The following is a 23,049-nucleotide window of genomic DNA, read 5'->3' as shown; positions in this document are numbered from 1 at the left end:
TCTTTTTCCATCCCCTCACTTTCAATCTGTGTGTGTGTCTTTAGCTCTGAAGTGAGTCTCTTGTAGGCAGCAGAGAGATGGATCTTATTTTTTAATCCAATCAGCCACCCTATGTCTTTTGACTGGAGCATTTAATCCAATGACATTTAATGTGGTTATTAATAGGTATGTACTTATTGCCATTTTATTATTTTTTTTCTGGTAGTTCTTCTTTGTTCTTTTTCTTTTAGTCTCTTCCTTTGTGGTTTGATGATTTTCTTTAGTGTTATGTTTGTGTTCCTATGTCTCTAATTTTTGTGTATCTATTCTAGGTTTTTGATTTGTGGTTACCATGGAGTTCATATATGTTGACCTAAACTATACCTACTTGTTTTAAACTGATAGACATTTAAGTTCAAAAACATTCTAAAAGACCTACTTTTTTTACTCCTCCCCCATGGTTTGTGTTTTTTATGTCATATTTTACATTTTCAGGCCTATCCTTTAACTGTTTATTGTAATTATACTTGATTTTACAGTTTTTGTCTTTTAACCTTTGTTCTAGCTTATTTAAGTGGTTGATCCACAGCTCTTACCATATATTTGCCTTTACCAGTGGGATTTTTCCCTTCTTATTTTTCTTATTTCTTGTTACAGCCTTTTCCTTTTTACTTAAAGAAGACACTTTAACATTTCTTGTAAGGTCGATTTAGTAATGATAAACTCTTTTACTTTTTGCTTGTCTGGGAAACTATCTCTCCTTCAATTCTGAACAATAACCTTGCTGGGTAAAGTATTCTTAGTTGTAGGTTTTTTCCTTTCAGCACTTTAAACATATCATTCCATTCCCTTCTGGCCTGCAAAGCTGCTACTGAAAAATCAGCTAATATTATTGCCTGTGGGCGTTCCCTTGTTTGTGATTCTTTGTTTTGTTCTTGCTGCCTTTAAAATTCTTTCTTTAATTTTGCCATTTTCATTGTCTTGGTGTGGGTATTTTGGGGTTCATCTTGTTTGGAACTCTTTTTGTTTCCTGTACCTGGATATCTGTTTCCTTCTTCAGGTTAGGTAAGTTTTCAGCCACAATTTCATCAAATACATTTTCTACCTCTTTCTCTCTCTTCTTATTCTGAGACCCCTATAATGTGAATGTTAGTATGTTTGATTGTCTCAGAGGTCTCATTTTTAAGAATTTGTTTTTCTTTTTGCTGTTCTGATTTTGTGATTTCCACTATTCCTTCTTTCAGATCACATATGCATTCTTCTATATCACCTAATCTGCTGTTGAATCCCCCTAGTGTATTTTTCATTTCAGTTATTATATTCTTTAGCTCTGATTGGTTTTTTCTTATATTTTCTAAATCTCTGTTGAAGTTTTCAATGAGTGCTTTCACTCTACTCCCAAGTTTGGTGAGCATCTTTATGACCATCGCTTCTAACCCTTTATTAAGTTAATTATTTATCTCTATTTCATTAGGGTATTTTTCAAGGGTTTTACTTTGTTCTTTTGTTTGAAACATATTCCTCCATTTTCTCATTTTGTTTAACTTTCTATGTTTGTCTCTATGAAATTACGTGAAAGTTACCTGTCCTGGTCTTGAAGGCATGTCCTATGATGTCCTATTCAGTCTGCACATGCCCACTGGCTTTGGTGGGAGAGCTGCATCTGAAGTGAGCATGGGCCACACTTTCCCCTAGGGTATGCTGGCAGCCACCACTTTGGTGGGAAATAGGGCTGGATTCAGAGGGGCTAGAGCCAGATCCAGTTGCAGCCAGGGCTTCTCCTAGACTCAGTGGCAGTCACTGCCCTATGGGGTAGGGTTTGAGGCTCCCAGGGCCTGGAGTAGAAGCCCCAAGGGTGGTGGGTTTCTGCTGAGTGTGATGACAATCTCTGCCTTGGTTGGGGGCATGGCCAGGTTCCTGAGGGCTTGGAGCCACACTTCTAAACTGGTTCTGCTTTTTGCCCATGTGTACACACCTTGGTTAGAGGCAGGGTGGGGGCTGGAGGGGTTGGAGCCACACTGCTGAGCTGGTTGCATTTCTTCCCTGGTGTGTGCATGCTTATTAGCAATAGCAGCCTCCACCTTAGTGGGGAACAGCACCAGAGTAGGAGGTGCTGGAGCAGGAGCCCAGTGCAGGTTGTGGGGTACACTGGGGCAGCCCTGGCAGGCCATCCAGAGCAACCAGCAGTTGTCAGTCTGCTGCCTCCATGCTGGGATTGGGAGCAAGCAAGTCTGTGTACATGCTCTTCAGGAGCAGAGTATCAGTTTCTTACTGCCCCCTAGTAAGCCACACTGGTTTTCAAAACAGCTAAGGAGTCTCATTTTCCTGGCCTTGAACCCCAGACCTGGGGTGTCTAATATGTGGCTCAAACTCCTCGCTCCCCAGGGAGGATCCCCAAATCTGTGATAGCCCCTTCCTCTTCTGGGTCACACACTAGGGGTGTGTGTCTTGACTAGATCAATTCTCCTCCCCTCCTACCAGACTCCATGTGGTTCTTTCTTTACAGCCTTGGTTGTAGAAGAGCTATTCTGCTAGTCTTCAGGTTGTTCACAGTGAGTTTCTCTATGTGTAGCTGTAGTTTTGATGTGTTCGTGGGAGGAGGTGAACTCAGGGTCCTCCCACTCTGCCAACTTGATCCCACCTCTCTTGTTATGTTTTTGTAAAACAAAATGTTTTTGACTACTTTGCTCAAAATATAATTGATTAGATTCATAAGCTCTTTATTCTTGGACTATATCCCATTCACCAAAACAATATAAGACTATGGTTATAAAACTAATAGTAATCAAACACACATGCACATAAAATAATTGTTTGTCTAGACAATTATTTTAGAATTCCTTAAAATTAATGTTCAATATTTGAACACTATTCATTTTCTGAAATATTTTTTAGCCAGAATGGTAAAATTTCCATGAAAGCAGCTAGTATTCAACATCTAGTCTGTTTCATCATTTTATTTAACTCTATCAATTGTGTTTTCTTTTCTTTTGGAATGAAAAAGCAGAGGGAAAAAAAAAGATAATTTGGGATATTTTTCTTTTTTGATACTAACATTATAATCTCTAGAAAAAATACACTTTAAAAGTTAAGTCTTGAATTGCTGATAGTCAAGTTTCCAAATTTCAAGTCATCAATACATTTTCTAACTGAACAGAAAACTATCTTATGCTTTTTTATACAGTAAATTACTGCATCAAGTAATCCAAGAGTTGACTATATTTAGAGATCAATCTAGTTAAATAGCTGGTATGGTTTTTGAGTTGACTGTTTTCTCAGAGATTATGTGAGGATAGTTTTAAGCATATTTTTTATTTAAGACTTTTTAGTTGAGACTGACCCAGAGAAATTTAAGGGACTTACCTACAGAAAAAGAACTTACCGCATTCATTCCCTGCCCAAAAAAGGGCACTATGGCATGAGCTGCATCTCCCATCAACACACAGTGTGATTTAAAGTGAAAAGAAGAGCACTTAACAGATATCATGGGCTGGGCGGGCAACAGAAAGAAATCTTGTGCCAGGGTTTGCCTTTAGAGGAAAAGAATAAAAATGTAAAAATGTTAAGCTGGGTATTAAATATTGTGTAATTCTTTCAGATTTACTGGCTTTGTTAACATAATATTTCATTGAAAAGTACATGAGAATGCCAGGAAGAAAACAGGAGAGGGAGAACTGAAGTTTCTTCTAGTTCCCAAATTCCACTGTTCTATTTATATTCTTAATTTGCAACAGTTTTAATCACATCCAAAAAGAACAAGTTTAGCTGCATTTGAATAACTTGAAATTTATCTGTGTTATATGTCATGAAAATTTTATTATCAAGCACACAGATCACAAAATTTTCAACTACGTTGGAATGCTTTAGGTTTCCTTGGAGAAACTTGAGATGCAGTTGTGCATTTGATTAGCACACAACAAACCAAAATTAAGTTAATGTGAATCCATGTGTATTTGGAAATGAACAACTGTAATCAAGCTAGTATCTGTTCAAGCATCTACAGAGGTTTTGTGGAAGCTATAGGTAGAGAAGTAGTACATACACTAGAGGATCTTAAATCTAGTTGGAGAGGCAAGAAAGAGCCACAGAACAAGTTCTGAAGTAGCTAAGGGCTAAATTTTGGTGTGCAGAGATTTCCCTTCAAAGTCAGAGAAGAAGCCAACACAGGCAATTGAATTTTTCTGCAGGAAAGGATGAGAACTGACAATTTTTAATAGATTTGCTATGGGTGGGCAGTGGGCTATCCCTTTTACATAATTAGCTCATTCAATTTTCAAAATAGCCCTAAAAGTTAGGTAACCTGATGTCTATTTTAATGATGAAAAATCTGAGACTCAGGGAAGTCAGGGACAAGAGCAGTATTAAAATCTTGCTCTTTCTGCAGTATTGTGCTGCCTCCATGAAGACATCGCTGGAGATAGAAAGTGAGCTGGATTCCAGGACGGAGTGACAGTGGGAGAGAGGCACTGAGTGAGACCAAATGACAAGGTCCATATGAAGGGGAAGTTGATATGGGCTAGAGGAGCTGAGACTGATAATCCAGACAGCTAATACAATTAGCTATCAATTTGGGGGAACTTTATATGTGCCTGGCCCTGTGCTGAATGATTTATAGGCATGATCCCCTTTACTCCTCACAAAAACCCTTTGGTGCAGGTATTACTATTATCACCATTTTACTGTGAGGGGCGTGAGACATAGGAAAGCTTATACAGCTAGCAACTGGTGGACTTGAGACTTGAGGTTGCCAGCTATTTCTGCCTTGATATAGATTTGTGTTCCCACCAGCAGAAGGAAGCACAGACAAGCCCTAAGGGGACTGAGCGCCTGCTCAGGGTACATAGAAGGTCCAGGGACATTGGTGATTTGTCTTTCCCAGGGAAACTGGCCTGGCCTGGATTTTTTCAGAATTCCTGTTCACAGCACAAGATCTTCTTGGACTTTTGCTGTAATCTAGGCTTCCTGTCCAGGTCACTGCATGATTAGTCATGCTTAACAAAAACGGAAATAAGTGCATTAGCCTTTATTTGAACTTTGAATAACTCAAACCAGTGGGGCAAAAGGCACAATTGCACATCTTGAGACTTACTTTCCAATTAGAGGGATAGAATCCGGAAAGTACTTCTGGAAGAAATTCAGCACATCACTACTAGTTTGCAGTTTCTCAAACTCTTCAAAGGGCATGAACAAAGTACACGTGAAAGATTTGTTCTGTGAGAAGAAGAGGAACAGTGTGAGAGAGATCAGGGGGCCAGGCAATGCTGGCACTAAGGCAGACGCCTAAATCACAGACCGCTTGCTGTGGCTCAGGGGCCTCTGGGAAGAATGTCCAAGCAGACAGGAAAGGCAGCCTCTCTTTCTTCCCTCACTCCCAAGGAAAAGCTCCGTCAAGTCCCAAGGTGCTCCCCAGCTTCTTGGTTATCAGGAGAATTTTATACTGTAAACTCAAGATATTTTCACCAAGCAAACATTACACTTCTTAGATTATTAATAGGTTGGTTGGATTTGATTTCTCCTCTTTTTTTCTTTATTGTTGTTCCATTTAAGATGTTATGATATTAAGGCATTAGACCCTAGGACTGTTAATAAGTGAAGAAAAAAAAAAAGAAAGTAAAAGACCAACCAGAGAAATATCAATAGGTATATCTGTCTATATTATCTATATAGATAATATAGATAATAATAACTATATATATGTATATATTATATATTAACATAGCAAAAAAGTTTCTTTCTAATGAAAGAACAGCCATGCTCTTTTGAGATAATGATTTTTCCAATGTTGTCCTACAGATATTAAAGGATGAAAAATACTTCCTAATATATAACCTAAATCTCTTTGGCTTTATTTCGGGACCATTTCTTCCTGTGTTGTCTTGGGGAAGATGGCAGTCAGGTACCACCACACATAAACCCCCATTAGTCATTCATATATGTTAAATATCCTCTCCAAAGTAAATAGTTTGGATTCCTTCAGGTTTTTCCTCAGTATCCCCAGAGTTTCAGATATAATCACTAAATAGACTAAACAATGATGAAGTTGATTACATTCATGCATACAGAGTATAAAAGTAAGTAACGAAAAACATTAATTATATATGCAAAATTACAGTTGATAAGAAATTTTACACTACCATGTTAGGAAGTGCAATCATCATAAAGGTATCTCTAGGCCAAATATGTAGATAATTAGGTTCCATGGCATACTGCAGGGAAAAAAGGAATATATAATTAGTGCATTAATGTAGCACATCTGCATTAACAAATTAAACACGATGATTCTGTTTATGTTATAATTGTTTCCACAGCAATTTAAATCAGTGTCATATGCATGGTGATGTGCACATCCATTGCTATGTAAAGCAGAAGTTTTCTTAGAAAAGACTTTGTGTTCTGTCTTTATAAACTCAGGCTTAGGTGAGTTTTTGATACCATGTATAATTGAAGATTTGAGAACATGCTGTAAGATATTCATTTTCTCTCTCTCCTCTATTTCGGACACACGCACATATATACACATACACAAATATGTATACATACATATATAAAATGTATATTATATACACACATAAGCTGTGGATGTGTGTATATATGCGTAATATTTTTCTACTTTATTTTTTACCTTATTTGGGTACTTATTTGTATAAACAGAAAGATCCTAAGTTTAAATTTCATGGACAAAACAAAATTTTACAAACAAGCCTCTTATTGCTTGTTTACTACAACATAAATAATAGAGAGAAATGCTCCCTCTTTAGCAAAGCCACTACAGGGCAATAGCCACCTGAGTAGGTATGTATGGCTTGGGCACATGAATTGACCCAAAGACCCAAGTGACCCAAACCACTGAGGTTCCCAGGGGTATTACATATATAAGAATATGCCATCCATTTCCCAACTATTTTAAGTTTGTATTATTTTCTATAAATGTTTAGAGAGCACCTACCATGTATATGTCTTATGGTAGTAAAAAGATGACAGAAAGTACATCTTAGTCTCCTAGCTAACATTTTCACACTTTTTTATAGTTATTTGTGTCTTAGGAGATGAAACTGCTTCTTCCCGGCTTTTTTAACCCCAGAGCCCCAAAGAAAACCCAATACACAGACAAAGAGATGAATAAGTGAATAACACTTTGACACCAAAGATCTCACAAAGCAGTTGAATAGGCAAGATATATACATATGAAAAGCTCCCAAAAACTTCTCTTTAACAACAACTCAAGTGGTAGAGAGAAAAAATGATTTGGTGCCTAGGTAGAAGTTTAGGAAATAAAAACTGGTCGGGTAAGAGGATTGTGGGTCTGGGATGGCTGAAACAAGGGATTGGTAGATTAGATAGCAGTGAAGGACAGTGGCTGCTGGTGAGGGTGAGCACGCTGAGCAACGTGGAGGGGGAACAAATGAGCATGGTGCCTTACTGGTAATAGGACACCAGCCTGGATGAGGTGAGCCTCCTTGCTTCCCTCTTGCTATCTTTTGACCTATTCTGCATGGTGTTGATAAAGCAAATATGATACCAAAAACATTTTGATATTCATACATATTTCATGACCCTAGAAAACAACTCTTTAAATTTTCAGGTTCTTTATTCCAAGTCACGCTCTCAATAGATATCCTTATGCAACAGCGGTCCCAAGGTCAGATTTGTCATAATTCCCATGGGTCTTCTTACTACAAGTCCCTCCACACATAAAGTCTAAGCAAGACAGTTTGCTTGCTGTGCAAAAACAGCTTTAAGATAAGCTCCCACATAATTCCCAAAAGCACTCCCTTAATATTCACCCAACTCTGTCACTCATCCAATCTCTCCCTCCTACTCCACCTGTCAGAGATGGAGTGAAAATGTCTGCTACATTAGAAAAAGAAAAAAGGAAGGAAGAAAAGGAAAAAGAAAAGAAAGGAAGGCAGAAAGAAAGAAGTGGAGAAAAAGTTTCATAGAATTGTTTTTGGGCCATGTCAAAATATTCCCATGTCTGGTCACATTACTATGTCAAAACAGCATTTCTTAAAAGAGTAAAAACTTTCTATAAACCACCAATCATTACTATTAAATAGGAACACCTTGTAAATAAATGGCTATCTTAAATCTACACTAGTAGGCATGATCCCACTCAAACTGGGGACAATTTTTCAACAGAATCCTATAATCCAGAATTATCAGATCCTGGGCCATTAGAATATGACCCACCTGAAGACCATAAAATATCATTGAAGAATTAGTAAATCCATGTTTAACCAGGAGGAAGAAATAGAAAGACAACGAAATGTTAAAATATGGATTTGACTGGCTGATAGTTTAGTATATAAGTGGTATATAATACCACTATCCCAAACTGACAAACTATTTCATAGATGTCTGAATTTCAAATAGTATAGATTAAATCAGTACCTTAAAAATATATGTTTTATATGCAAATCAAGTATTTAACTAATGCTGTTTACTTTTCATTACTGATAAGCCAAGATCCTCATTGCTTCTGTTGGTGTTTTAATTTTCCTTATTAAATTCCTACATTTATTTGTTTATGACAATACACAATATACATACTACATATTTCCCTCCGGCCACATACGGTTTAACATGGGAAGGAGGGAATGAGAAACATGCAATGCAAATCTCTTTGAAACAACTTGCTGTTCACTTTATTTAATAACTTTTGCATTTAATCATGAGTATAAGAACTCTGGATTGTCAGTATACATAGTTGATTCCCAACCCAATTTTTTTCTCCCAAGAGATAATAGAAAAATGATATTATTGTGTAAGACAAATCCCCTGTGTGTTTCCAATAAGGTAGTTGTAATTCCTCTCCTTTCTTCCATTCAAGAAAACATATCAAAAGGTAAGGGAGTGAGAGTGATATTATTAAAGAGATACCTGTACATTCCAATTTATTATTAATTACAAAATACTTGTGGCCTTGATCAAGATATGCTATGAGAACAACTGCACTAGAATATGCTTCTATACTAATACGGGGCAGGGGGAGGAGGAGAGTTGTAGAAAGAAGAAAAGAAAGGGAAAGGACTTACATCCCCATTCTTAGGTGGAATAGTCAATTCCATGAACCCATGAGGAATGTATTGTTGACTGTAATCAAAGCGGGGTTTCTTCATGAGGTGAGTTCTGACAGTGGAATAGGCTCCATCACATCCTACAATGAGGTCACAGGTGACATCTTTGGCAACGTTCTCATGTCTGAAAAATAAAATAAATCATCAAAAAAAAAAAAAAGCCTAGTGGTGAAAATGATGAAGTACCTCTATTGGGTATAAAAAGTAGTGACTTAATGGGGCCACTACTCACTTTTACCTATCTGATTTAGAGCTTTGAGTGGATAGCTATAAAATGAAGATAACAATTGTCCCAGTCATGGGTTTGCTTATGAGAATGAGGATAACACACAACCATACTGATTAACAAAGACATGCTAGGCCACAGAAGCATGACTAAGAGTTGAATTCCCTGCATGAAGGAAGAGAACCTTGAAAAGAAAGCAAAGTGTTTCAAATGGAGGGAATGTATGAACAACCACAGGGATGTGACCAGAATCTTCTAGGAGCAACACATTTGTCTTGAACAGAGGGGATCAGAAGATGAATTTAAGAAAAGAATACAATTGGGAAGGGAGGAGAAGAGAATGAATGTTAAGACAAAAGGTTTAAATACATTATTCTGGCAAATGGGAGAAAACAATTTTTTTCCATTGGGGAGATGGTGTATAAAGAGTAGTAATTTAAGATAACTTACTTAGGAGTGGAAACATTGCAGTGGAGCCAGAGTGCAGACGGGAAAGAAATGGGGACAAGATGACTGTAGTAGCCTGCATGTGTGGGGATGAGAGCCCAAGGATTGTGGCGCTCAGGAAGAAGGAAGACATAGGCTCTGAGGCAAACAGAAAGAATGAATGATTGGTGCATGTTTATAGGTCTAGTGGGAGAAAATATGGAAAGGGCTACATCAAGGATGATTTTAATTATTTGGGTAATAGTACTAGGGAAGTCAGGAATGGGAGATGCTTGGTGACAAATAGAGGATCAAGGTTTTAGATGTGTTTGAGATTATGGCAAGTAGTTGTGAAGGTGTTTAATGGGAAATTAATATTGATTAAGATTGAAATAAGGATTGAGAATGAAGAAAAAGGCCTGGCCTGGAGATGTTAATCATAGAAATGTGAATTTACAAGTAGTTGTTGAATGAACTGTGAATCCATGACATATCCCACGAGTGGGATATGAGGTTTAGAACTCTAGAGGAAATGGAGTTGGCCAAGGGGAGGCAGACAAACAGTATTCAGAAAGAGGGGAGGAGACAGGGCAGCGGAGGGTCATCTGTTTCAAGGGAGGAGAGTGTTTGAAGCAGAGTATGGTTACTAGTGTACTAGTGTAGAATCAGGAAGAATCACTGGTGCTAGTATTCAGAAGGCATCTAAGACCTATTTTCAATATAAAATTACTTGATTCTAGAAACTATTTGAATTACCCTGTTAGTTATCATTTAATTCTTTCAAAAGAGTCAGAGAACAAAGTTTACAGGTACAATTCTCCACGTCAACCCTTCACCTCTGAAGTCAAAAGGCTAACCGGTGATTACCCAAGCACTGTGATCGTTCCTTCCTCAGGATTACATTTCAACAGCCTGTGGCCAAAGTGCACCTTTGCATTGGGATATTTCTCAACAGCTGAGGAAAGAAAGAAAGACAACTAATAGAAATGAAATTCCAATTCTTATTTCACTTAATCAAATTGAAATATTAATCATTTTCTGAGAACAGTGTGATAGAGATACTTATTCTTACCAATGTAAAAATGAGTTAGTTAAAAGGTAATTTGACAACTATTTGGCAAATGTTCCAGGATAATTTGGTAGCAAAAGAGATAAATAAAAATCAACTATCCTCAACTCAAAAAAAAAAAAACTAATTCCATTATGCAAATTCTTATATCACTGTAATTGTTGGCACCCTAGGAAAGAAGCTGTCATCACATATTTTAAAAGTTTTCCCCAATTTAAGGCTTAATTTGTGATCGGAAATATTCAATCAAACTTCCTTTCTCATACTATGTCTGACTTTATATTTCTTTTTAGCAAGTCCTCTAGACTTCTAGCTCAATTTGTCATAAATATAGATTATTGATACTAATTCTTTTTGTAATCAAACACTGCAACAGTTAGGGGAAAATGAGTAAGAAGATTTGAAACTTAATAAGTAGAATCAAATTATTTTAGTGCTTTCTTTGCCTGCTAACAATCTATAGTGTATTTCGTTTTCTGAATTATTAATTATGTTCTTATCATAGTAGTAAATTTATTTTTGTTCCTATTAGTTCTCATGGGCAGGAGATCTATAATTAGTGGTTATTTATTGTTCTTAAAGCTACAAATCAGAATGCAGGTGTTAGAGCTGGAATAGACCTCAGAGATGATTTATTTCAAAACTCTTCATCTTATAAATGGAATAACCAAGATCCTGGAGGGAAAGACAATTTGCCTGAGATCATACAAAGTAAAAAAATTAGGAAAAATAATCCAGAAGTCTGACTTCTGTACTTATCTCTCCTTTTCATCTCAGGTTTTGTCTTTTTTTTGTTCTGCTTTGCTTGAGTTTGATTTGGGGTCTGAAGACTTTAAGATTCTTGGACATGGGATTAGAAGCTTTAGAATATTGAAATCTGAGATAAGCCTAAGACTGATCTATGTTTAAGAAACCTTTTGACAAATAACTTGGAGAAGTCAGAGTTTACCTGAACCACTATGGGTGTCTTTTATCAATACAAACACAAAATGTGTTTGTGGAATCAACCTTTTTGTAAATTAAATTTTATTTTATTTTCAAATTAGATGTATAGTAATACATCCCAAAGAATTTTCCATGGAACACTAGTCCTGTGATATGCTCCCCAAAATAATTGTTCTGTGGTCAGTCATTAGAGAAATGCTCATACTTTGATCCTCCTGGCTGTGCTGTCCTGGTCCCCAGATATATGTTGCTCTAGAGTGCTTGAAATGCAGCTGGTCTGAATGGAGATGTGATGTACCCACTGGGTTTTGACAACTTAGTACCAAAAAATAAAAAGAATAAAATGTCTCATGAGTAGCTTTCTTACATTGATTGTACATTGAAATGATAATATTTTGGATATATTAGGTTAAATATACTATTAAAATTAATTTCACCTATTTCTTTTTAGGTTTTCTAATGTGGTTAATATAAAGTTTTAAATTATACATGTGGCTGGCATTTGTGGTCGCATCTTAGACAGCATTGCTCTAGAAAATCCACACTGCAGACTAGTAGAATAAAGGCCCTGAGAAGTACTGTAAGAAAAGACTTTTAAAACTAAGTTGATGCAGGGTTTATTAAATTTACCTGACCACATATACTTTTTCTGTTTGTTTTACTTAACAATTATTAATAGCCCACCAAATAGTAAACTATGAAACAATCCTACATGAAAAGCTGATTCAGGGAAGTGACTTAGTTACAGTACTTTCAGAGGTGAGGCTCTTCTATTAGAAGGAATGAGCATTTATCTGTGGAATGGGTGGCTCACACATCTGATGCCATGTAAAGGAATAAGAGCTGTGTAAAAGAACTTTATATGTCAAACAAACTTTAGGAGTCAAGAGATTCAGCATTCTTTTTATCAACATATTTATGTCATTTATGAAATTGCATGCTGTGCAGTGCACCCCTAATGAAAAACAGGGGAGCATGCAAGATTGGATCTCCTTATTATTAGCAGGTGTTTCATATATTATATATAATACTGGAGGCAGTGACCATAATAGTTAAAAGCATGGACTTCGGAATAGACAAACTCAAGTTCAAATCCAGATTCTACTACTTATTAGCAGTGTAATCTGCTGCTCTGTGGAGCTCTCCAAGCCTCCTTTACCATCTATAAAACTGAGGTAAAAATAATTCCCACTTCACAGAGTTGTTTGGAGGGTTATACAAATTGATGCAATATAAAGCAATTAACATAGTGTCTGGTGCATCAGTGAATATTGTCTATTATTTTTATCAATAAATTCATAGGATACTCTTAAGAGATTATCTTAGGTCCACTATGCTACTTTTTCAAAAATCTGTTTTGTAGTTTCTTTTCTTAAGATCAACATGAATATATCAAGCAACCTAGCCCACCCCCACCTATCTACTCATCCAAAAGTCAGTCTTACAACTACAAGTAAAGAAGTAGAAATAAGAATACTAAGCCCTATATCTTAAGTACCTGGTGAATCAACTAGAGTGACCTTCCCTATCACTCCTCCTCCCAGTTGAATTCAATTCAACAGATATGTTGCAAACTCACCCTGGGTAGGGGACTGAGGAGAAACACAGATAAATCATTGGAACCTCTGCTCTCCAAAAATCCAAGGCTGCTGGAACGCATTGAGGGATTGATTGATTTAAAAGAAAGTAGAAATACTAATGGCATGCTTTGCATGGAATGAATCTGTTTAGTACAAATGCTGAAGAAGAGAAAAAACTATGATAAAGGGCTACATGGAATGTGATTGGATTGATTATCCAAGCTACAAATTTAATTTGCAATCCAGGGACTTTTCAATTAATAGGTAGGTCTTTTTAGTTACATGAGCATCTTCAGGCTTATACACCCCTTCCTCTTTCTCAACCTCCTAAACCCTGAATCTGTTTTGTCTCCTACAAATATCTTGAATCTATACCTCCCCCCAACCACTTGGCTATAGCTTTAGTCCAGGGCCTTGTTTTTGCACACAGGGATTATCATAATACTCTAAAATCTTCAGCCCTCTATCAGCCTTCACACTATTGCTTTTCATCTTTCTGATAAGAAAATCTAATTGTCTCTTTGAAAATTGTTACATCTGTATATCTGTTGTTCCACTAGACCATGAGTTCTTCACTGAGGAGTGAGCACTCATTCAATCCAGTGCCTAGAAAACAATAGGAATTTAATACACACTGAACAAATGATTTTTATTTAGACCACTGATAAAATGAAAAAGAGATGCTGGAAGATGCATCACCACTACTTTTTTTTTTTTTTTTTTTTTTGCGGTACGCGGGCCTCTCACTGTTGTGGCCTCTCCCGTTGCAGAGCACAGGCTCCGGACGCGCAGGCTCAGCGTCCATGGCTAACGGGCCTAGCCGCTCGGCGGCATGTGGGGTCTTCGCGGACCGGGGCACGAACCTGTGTCCCCTCCATCGGCAGGCAGACTCTCAACCACTGTGCCACCAGGGAAGCCCTCTACTTTTAAAGAAACACTTTGTATTGTACATAGTCTTGCTCTTAATAACCCCCCCAAAAAGGAATAGTAAACAAATCTCAGTAAATCATGTGACAATCATTAGTCTCATGTGCTTTACAGAAAGTGACAACTGGTGAATAAAGCACTGCACTTACCAGTCAATAGATCCTTGTTTAGATTTTCTCTGCTTATAGAAAGAATATACTGCAAGAAAAATATAATAGATACTGTTTGTTTCTGAAGAATGGACAAATATGCTTCTATTTTATTCACTCAGCAATAGGAAATATTAATCATTTAGCAGAAGGTTGCAAGCTCAGTTTTATAACCATTTAACTAAGTAATTTTTTTCTATAAACACTTTAATCAAATACATGTTATACAATGTTCACGTTTAAACTTAGGTTCGATACTATAAAAAACAAACCTTTTTCTGGTAGCAAAAACATTAGTTTCACTAAGATAGTTTTAACAATCAAACATAAATCTCATATATTCATCTTAGGTCTCTAAATCGAGCTGTGTAAAAAACTTCAGAAATGACAGCACTACTAGAATAAATGTACTATTTCCCAAAGAAACTACTTTGAAAGCCTTCATTTCGGTGTGAAAGGCTGTGTGTGTGTGTGGTGTGGTTGTGGTGGGGTGAGGGTTGCTAGGAGTAGGTGGAACCCAGCTGGGACATGTGTTGGTTGTTTCTGACTTCATAGGGCCAACTGTTCCATGAGACACGGTCAGAACAGTGCATAGGGCCCATGATATTTTCAGGGATTCATGAAAATATTTTAATTTTAGTTTATTTTAAAATCAGAAGAAAAATAAATATAATGAGTATATATAAGAATGAATCCAGTCTGGATTATATTCAAGATTAATATAATCTTTATATCAATGCACTCATACAATCTAATTTTCAATATTTATTGTTTTATAGAGAAAGGGTCTCACAAAGGCAAAAGTGCCTATCTAGAGCTCATGAAAGTCATAATGCAGTCTTGCAATTCAGGGCAAGTCTATTGCTTTAAAATTTTAAAGCATATAATTTTCCAAATTATGGGACATTACAACATTTAACACAAATATGGTAATTTATTAATCTTCACCTCATTCAAATATAGGCATTTAAAATTAACAGCTAAATCTATACATGGTGTAAAAATAACTTGGTCATGATACAGAAGCAGTGACTGAGGAGGAGCTTCCTGTGTCTTTGCTATAAATTAAAATTAACAGGGATGTCTTCATTCTCTGCCTCATGGTTGTTTTCGAGTCTTCTACATTATTAATCATTGCATTTCCATAGAAACCACACTTGTTATTCAAAGTATATTAGGAAACATTCAAATTATAAAGGCTTATTAATGTGAGGAAAATATTCTTTCCCTTACACTTGATTCCTTTCAGGCTTAGTTGAGATAATCTGGGAACTAATAATCTGGGAACCAACAGACATGTCGGTCCTGCAGGAAGGCCAGGGAGAGTCCCGGTCTAATCTACTCCATATCTTTGAGCAGTATCTTATTATAACCAAAAGTTAGAGTCACTCACATCAAGCTTCACTTCTCCAATACATATTCTAAAAGGCTTATCTTTTGAAGAATAAGTAAGAATAAGAACAAACAAGTCAAGAGCTATAAAGTGGCCCTTGTAACCAAACCTGAAATAAGTAGGATAATCTCCTTTGGAGATTCGTAAGACAATAGTTGCAGTGCTGACTTTTTCAAATATGCTAGGAAAAAATGTTTACATTCTAGTCCTGAAAGCCTTCAAATGAGAATGTTCTAGTAAGGGGGCACCATTTCTATATTTTGGGTATAGGAGTTTAGCAAGAAGAATTGGAGGAACTCTGACCTGCTCTGTATATTGGAGAGTATTTTGATATTTGGCAACTGGGGAGGGAAATGGGAGGAACCAGTAAGACAGTCACCACAAGGGAGAAAGGGCAGAGAAATAACAGCTGGGGGAGGGAGGCTCAGAGAAGGGGGTATAGAAAGGATTTCAGAGGTCAAACTGTACACACTAGAAATTTATAAATTGTTTGCTGTGTCCTGTGCAAGGTGGACTTTCCATGACCCCCAAGTCTTCAGCATATTCATGTGTATTTTGAATGAGTGCTTTCTGTATGGAAAATGGTGAAAATGGTGAGTTTCATGTGTGGCCATCATGGTACACAGCCAATACTAGAGGAGAGGGAGTGGACACCAAGAAGTCCATAGGACAGTAGGTAGGCTCCCTGAGCATTTGAAGGAATCCTGGGGTCATGGGGATGGCTTTGCACTTCCACAGTCTGTGGAATCGACCAATTCAAAGCAATTTTATATAGTTCTTAAAAGATAAGGAGACCCCATGTTCGACTCCAGTATAAAGACAGTGATGCAAAGCTATAAATTTAGCATTAACTCAATTGTTAAGAATTGAGAAATGGCAAGATTGATGGGGAAGGATCATTTCCTCCTTCCATATTGAAGGCCCTGAAATGAGAACTCCCACCAACACTTTCAACTTCCTGGGGAGTCATTGGTGATAAAACTGCTCCTCTCTCTCTCTCTCTCTCTCTCTCTCTCTCTCTTTCTCTCTCTGTGAGGGTAAGGAAGTCAATTTTAGCCTCAAGTCCAAGTCACTCTTTTCATCTAGCTTCCCTGTTATTTTTGAACCATATCTTACTCCTTGACCTATTCATACTTTATTGGTTCAATCTCTGGGGAAGGGATGGATATGCTGAATTGGACCTCCTCAGCACAATGTTAATCCAAGAGAAAGGTGGGATGACTATTACGAGTCGCTCTCATTTTAGCAAAAAGAAACTGTGCAACTCAGCAGTACTACCAGCACTCCTCTGAGGGCCTCCTACACCATGCTCACTGGCTGTTTTCTGTAAGGAAACCTGTCTTGTTTCTCCCTTGCTGCTGACCTCATGTGATCATGCAGCCTGTTTCTTTCTCCAAGGTGGTTGGAGTCAATGCATCTAAAGCTGCTGATTGCTGTGAGATTCTTTGCAAGTTTTCTCATCACTGGACACACATGACACTTAAAAATTTACATTGTTTAGAAATTTGGTCTCACCCAACGTCCCTCCATAGATAGACTGTCATTTGATTGGAACAGTGCTATTTCGCTGCCAATCTAAGATTTAAACAAAATGTCTGTTTCAAGCCTCACCTTCTCTTCTCTGAAAATGAAAGCTTTCCTCCCTCTCTGAACCATATAGCTGAGTGCCCCTGCCATCACTCGGGTGAGTTCTTTTCACAAGAACTTGATAACTATCTGTCCTCCCCAGGTTGCAAGCTCCTCTCCTGTTGCTCAGCAACTAGCACAGGGCATGGCTAGCATAGCACAGGACGACAATTATTGCTTCCAGAAAAGATACATTTAGTTAGTATAGTTTATACTTGACTTGCATGTGTAAATCTTACTTGCCTATCAAGAAGAGGCAATTCTTTTCTTTCTTATAGCACCAAGCTCAATTTGGGGCCAATTAAACAGGACATATTAATTATCTGAAGACATTTATCTGACTATGGATGGTCAGTGGACTTTCTTTCCCTTCCTTCCCCTGCCAGGCTCATGTATTAAGATTCTGTACCTAAGTTTTCATAATGCCAAAATAAGCAGGTTATTATTTCTAAAAAGTCATTAAATAGAAAATTTTAGTCCTTCCCCACTACCCCCTCATTCCCATTTAGTCGTTGGGATGTTTTACTTTTCAATTACTTTTTTTTTTTTGCGGTACGCGGGCCTCTCACTGCTGTGGCCTCTCCTGTTGCGGAGCACAGGCTCCGGACGCGCAGGCTCAGCAGCCATGGCTCACGGGCCCAGCCACTCCGCGGCATGTGGGACCTTCCCGGACGGGGGCACGAACCCGTGTCCCCTGTATCGGCAGGCAGACTCTCAACCACTGCGCCACCAGGGAAGCCCTTCAATTACTTTTTAAACGCACACAAAATTTACCATCTTAACCATTTTTAAATATACAGTTCGATGGCATTAAATACATTTACATTGTTGCGCTACTATCAGAACCATCCATCCACAGAACTCTTCATCTTGTAAACCTGAAACTCTGTCCCCATTAAATAATAGCTCCCCATTCCTCCCTTCCTCCAGGCCCTGTCAACCACCATTCTACTTTCTCTTTCTATGAATATAACTACTCTAGATACCTTACATAAGCAGAATTATATAGTACTTAACATTTTGTGACTGGCTTATTTAGCTTAGTTTATCTAAGTTTTATCTATGTTGTAGAATATCAGAACTTCCTTCTTTTTGAAGGCTGAATGGTATTCCTTTTTATGTTGTATAGAAAACCTACACCTCTTCCATGTGTCTCTCCTTTACTCTCATACTATTACCACACACACCACACTTCTGACACCATATACATGTGGGAGTTTTCCTCAAACCAGCAATTCTCTGCAACTCCAGCTGGGCACCCTATAGTTTATTCTGACACTACTAACTTGGAGATGGCGTCAGATTCCACAGGTTAAAAGCTCAGCCCTACAAGACCATTCCTCTCCTTCACGCGCCAATTGCAAATGCAGTTTGTCACCTGTGCTTCTGACTAATCAGCTATAAATCAGAAGTTGCCATGATCCCCTCTTCAAGTTCAATCAATTTGCTAGAGTGGCTCACAGAATTCAGGGAAACAGGTTACTTACATTTACCCGTTTATTATAAAAGAATATGATAAAGGATACAGATGAACATCTAGATGGAAGAGATGCATAGGATAAAGTATGTATTTGCCATCTCTGGATGTGCCACTCTCCCAGTACCTCCATGTCTTCATGAACCTGGAAGCTCTCTGGACCCCATACTTTTGGGATTTTTATGGAGGCTTTATCATGTAGGCATGATGGATAATTAACTCCATTTCCAGCCCCTCTCCCCGCTCTGGAGAATGGGGGTTGTGTCTGAAAGTTCCAAGCTTCTAATCATGAGTTGGTCTTTCTGGTGACCAGCCCCCATCCAGGAGTCCATCCAGAGTTACCTGGAAAGACACTGCTGTCACCCAGGAAATTCCAAGAGATTTAGAAACTCTGTGTAAGGAACCAAAGACCAAATATTAGAACAAAAGATGCTCCTAGTGTTTTTATCACTTAGAAGATTACAAGGGTTTTAGGAGCCCTATGTCAGGAACCAGTGCAGAGACCTGTATGTATTTTTTCTATTATCTCACATTAGTATATACCACATTTTGTTTATCCATCCATCAATGGACATTTTGGTTGCTTTTACTTGTTGACTACTGAGAATAATGCTGCTATGATCATGGGTGTTCAAATATCTCTGCCAGACCCTGCTTTCAGTTCTTTTGAATATATACCTAGAAGTGGAATTGCTGAATCATACGGTAGTTCTATTTTTAATTTTTTGAGGAACCACCACACTGTTTTCCACAGTAGATGCACCAATTTACATTCTCACCCACAGGGTACAAGGTTCCTATTTTTCCACACCCTCACCAACACTTATTTTTTGATAGTAGCCACCCTAATGAGTATGAGGTGCTTCAGCTTCTTTAATCAGCACAAGATCCACAAAGACCTTACTCCCATGAGCATATGTGCTTTATTTCTTGCTACCCAAAGTGTGGTCTGTGGACCTGCAGCATGGACACCACCTGGGTGAATTTGGTTTGCAGAAACTCAGCCTCCACCCCAGCCCTACAGAATCAGACTGTGTATTTTAACAAGATCCCAGGTGAGTCTGAGAAGTGCTGATCTACCTACAATGGACGCTCTGCAGAGGATCAGAGACTCAGAAGAATATGAACCTCACTTGGGCTCTGCAAAATGAGGCATTGCTGGATAAAGTAAGCTGGGGTTTTTCTATGGTTGATAGATTTATGGTACATTCATTCTCTCTCTCAAAGAAATAAACATAGAAAGAAAGTGTAATCAGATAAAAATACTTTGCCCAACTCTGTACATTACTATTTCAAAGATAAGAAGAAAAACACAAAGTAGGATAATGGATTTTCTTTCTTAAACACTACATCATCATCTGGCCTCTGTTTGAGAAATTATACAATGCTGAAAGCATTTCTAGTTCATTCTATAAATTCCATTATAATTATTACAACTAGAATAATAATAATTTGAGGCAAGAGAGTCAGGGGGAGGCAATAGCATCATAAAACTTAAGTTTGCATAGTGTTGTTCTTGCATAGTATGCTTAACAATAAATACATGGTAATCTCTATCTAGTTGAAAGGAGATGGGAGGGAAAGGGCATCCCAGGCCAGTATGAGTGAAGCATAGAGGCATAAAACAGCCTAATAGCAATAACAATAATAACCATTATTGAATGGTTATTAGAGACTGGGCCCTTTCTAAGCATCTCATATGAATTAACTAGTATATGTTCTTGCATTCTAAACAGGCAAGCAATGTCAAAGATAGGGTTAGAGAAGAAAGGCAGGGCCAACAAGAAAGTAGCAGGTTCCAGACATTAGACTCAGTTATTACCATTTTACAAGAAAAGTATCTCCAGTTAAACCTACCTGTGACTTTGTCCCATAGGGAATTGCAGACTTTTTTCCTGAAAGAGAGTGAATCATTCTTGCTCTCATGGGGATACCTTGGGATACAATCTGAAATAAAATCAGAAATATCAATTTCAATTTCCATAATGTGGCATCATGCAAATAAGATAAATATCAATTTTAAAATGTGCTTATTCAAGTATTTTCCAAAAATCAAAAAATGTAAAGGTCCATGAGAACACAGTATGGTAGAAAATCAATAAAAACTATGTTCCTGCAAATTTTACTTTTTAGGTTTTTTTTAACCTTTAGATTTTAGAATAGACATCAAGTTTATTTGGTCTAAAGCAAATATTACAAGCGAAGAAATGGTTCATTGTCAGAGAGATTAAGTTATTTTTCTCATGATCACAAAAGAGAGTAATGTATGAGGAGTAAATCCCAGGATTCCTGAAATCCAGTGCAAAGTGCTTTCCTACACATGCCTAAGAAAAATGTGGAAATGCAAATGGCAGTTATATTGACTTATATATCATTTCAAAGACCACTGTTGCAAAAGTGCTATCAATAAAAATATATTATTTCTCTTCACATTTCCAAGAGACATGATAGTGAGAAGTTTGGCAACATTGAATCCATATAAGGAAAATCTGCAACAGGCACACAATCCAAACACTGAGAGCTCATTGGTTTCAGAATTCAGAAGTTTTCAAATTTTAGATAGGCAATGTAGTGCATATGTGGTTATTATATGACACACAGAGGAGTCTAGGGCACCACCCCTAACACAATATTTCTTTAGTAAAACACATTCACACGAAATGAGATTTTTTTTAAAAAGCCTATAAAGAGCCTCACATCAGGTCAAGTTTGCTGCTGAGCGGGTGATGAAAAAGCTTTCTAGTCCCAGAACTTCTGGAGTACAGAGTTGTGGATAAGAGATTATGGACCTAAGTAGTCAAAAGAACAGAGTTCGCCCGCCTCCTCTCACCCTGGATGCCATCTCAGATCACACTTCTGTAGGCAGAGGTTCACGATACTGTTGAGAGCCCAGTGTCAGAAGTGATGATCGAGTTCCCATCTGATACAGTATCTGCCTGCCCCACAACCTGCTCTGGTCCCCCCAGGTGCCTCAAGTGTGAAATGTTCACCCTGTTGTGAAATATAGAAGTTTGAAAACCTTTGTAAAATGAGCTCTCATGCAGAGGTTTTTTTGACGTTAAGTGGTGCTTTGAACTAGGAGAAATCAAGACCGTGCAGTTGTTGAAAAACAGCAGATATTATTTTCTATAAGGAAAATGCATTAACAAGGTACCTGATCTTCCAGGCCAATGGATTTCAAGGCTTGTCGTCCTCTATAAGAAAGGGCCAAATTAATGCTTCTTCCACGTGCAAATTTAGTCACTCGGATATCTAAGATATTGGAAGTAAACCCCATGTTACACACACTTTCTTATATCCTAATACAGGATGAGCATAGAGCACCTGAAAAACTGGTGCCATCTGGACCAAATTAAAAGACCTTGTTAACTCTTTTAAAGAAAACACGGATAGTAATATATTTGCATTAAATTAAATTTAGATAGTTGAGGTTTTTAATGAAATCTAACAGTGCATCTTTAAAATTTTTTTTCTTTTTAAAATCTAAGGAGTTGCCAACAAACAAATGAAAGGATGCTCAACATCACTAATCATTAGAGAAATGCAAATCAAAACTACAATGAGGTATCACCTCACACCGGTCAGAATGGCCTTCATCGAAAAATCTATAAACAGTAAATGCTGGAGAGGGTGTAGAGAAAAGGGAACCCTCTTGCACTGTTGGTAGGAATGTAAATTGATATAGCCACTATGGAAAACAGTATGCAGGTTCTTTAAAAAACTAAAAATAGGACTACTATACGACCCAGCAATCCCACTACTGGGCATATACACTGAGAAAACCATAATTCAAAAAGAGACATGTAGGGGCTTCTCTGGTGGCGCAGTGGTTGGGAGTCCACCTGCCAATGCAGGGGACACAGGTTTGAGCCCTGGTCTGGGAAGATCCCACATGCCACGGAGCAACTGGACCTGTGAGCCACAACTACTGAGCCTGCGCGTCTGAAGCCTGTGCTCTGCAACAAGAGAGGCCACGATAGTGAGAGGCCCGTGCACTGCGATGAAGCGTGGCCCTCGCTTGCCACAACTAGAGAAGGCCCTTGCACAGAAACAAAGACCCAACCCAGCCATAAAATAAATAAATAAATAATTTAAAAAAAGAGAGAGAGACATGTACCACAATGTTCACTATAGCTCTATTTACAATAGCCAGGACATGGAAGCAACCTAAGTGT

General features: G+C 37.8%; 1 protein-coding gene across 1 annotated transcript in view; it reads right to left on the bottom strand.

Moving 5' to 3' along the window:
* Window positions 1-23,049, bottom strand: part of KMO (kynurenine 3-monooxygenase) — a 54,935-nt gene that overhangs the window by 11,039 nt on the left and 20,847 nt on the right. Inside the window, 8 exon segments of the mRNA XM_067729469.1 lie at window positions 3,362-3,509; window positions 5,069-5,190; window positions 6,114-6,185; window positions 9,015-9,180; window positions 10,576-10,663; window positions 14,379-14,427; window positions 20,732-20,821; window positions 22,029-22,126. Of these exon segments, the coding sequence (XP_067585570.1) occupies window positions 3,362-3,509; window positions 5,069-5,190; window positions 6,114-6,185; window positions 9,015-9,180; window positions 10,576-10,663; window positions 14,379-14,427; window positions 20,732-20,821; window positions 22,029-22,126 (833 nt within the window).

This window comes from Pseudorca crassidens, chromosome 2 (assembly GCF_039906515.1).
Source record: "Pseudorca crassidens isolate mPseCra1 chromosome 2, mPseCra1.hap1, whole genome shotgun sequence".
Lineage (NCBI taxonomy): Eukaryota > Metazoa > Chordata > Mammalia > Artiodactyla > Delphinidae > Pseudorca > Pseudorca crassidens.
This window is presented reverse-complemented; position numbering and strand designations above follow the sequence as displayed.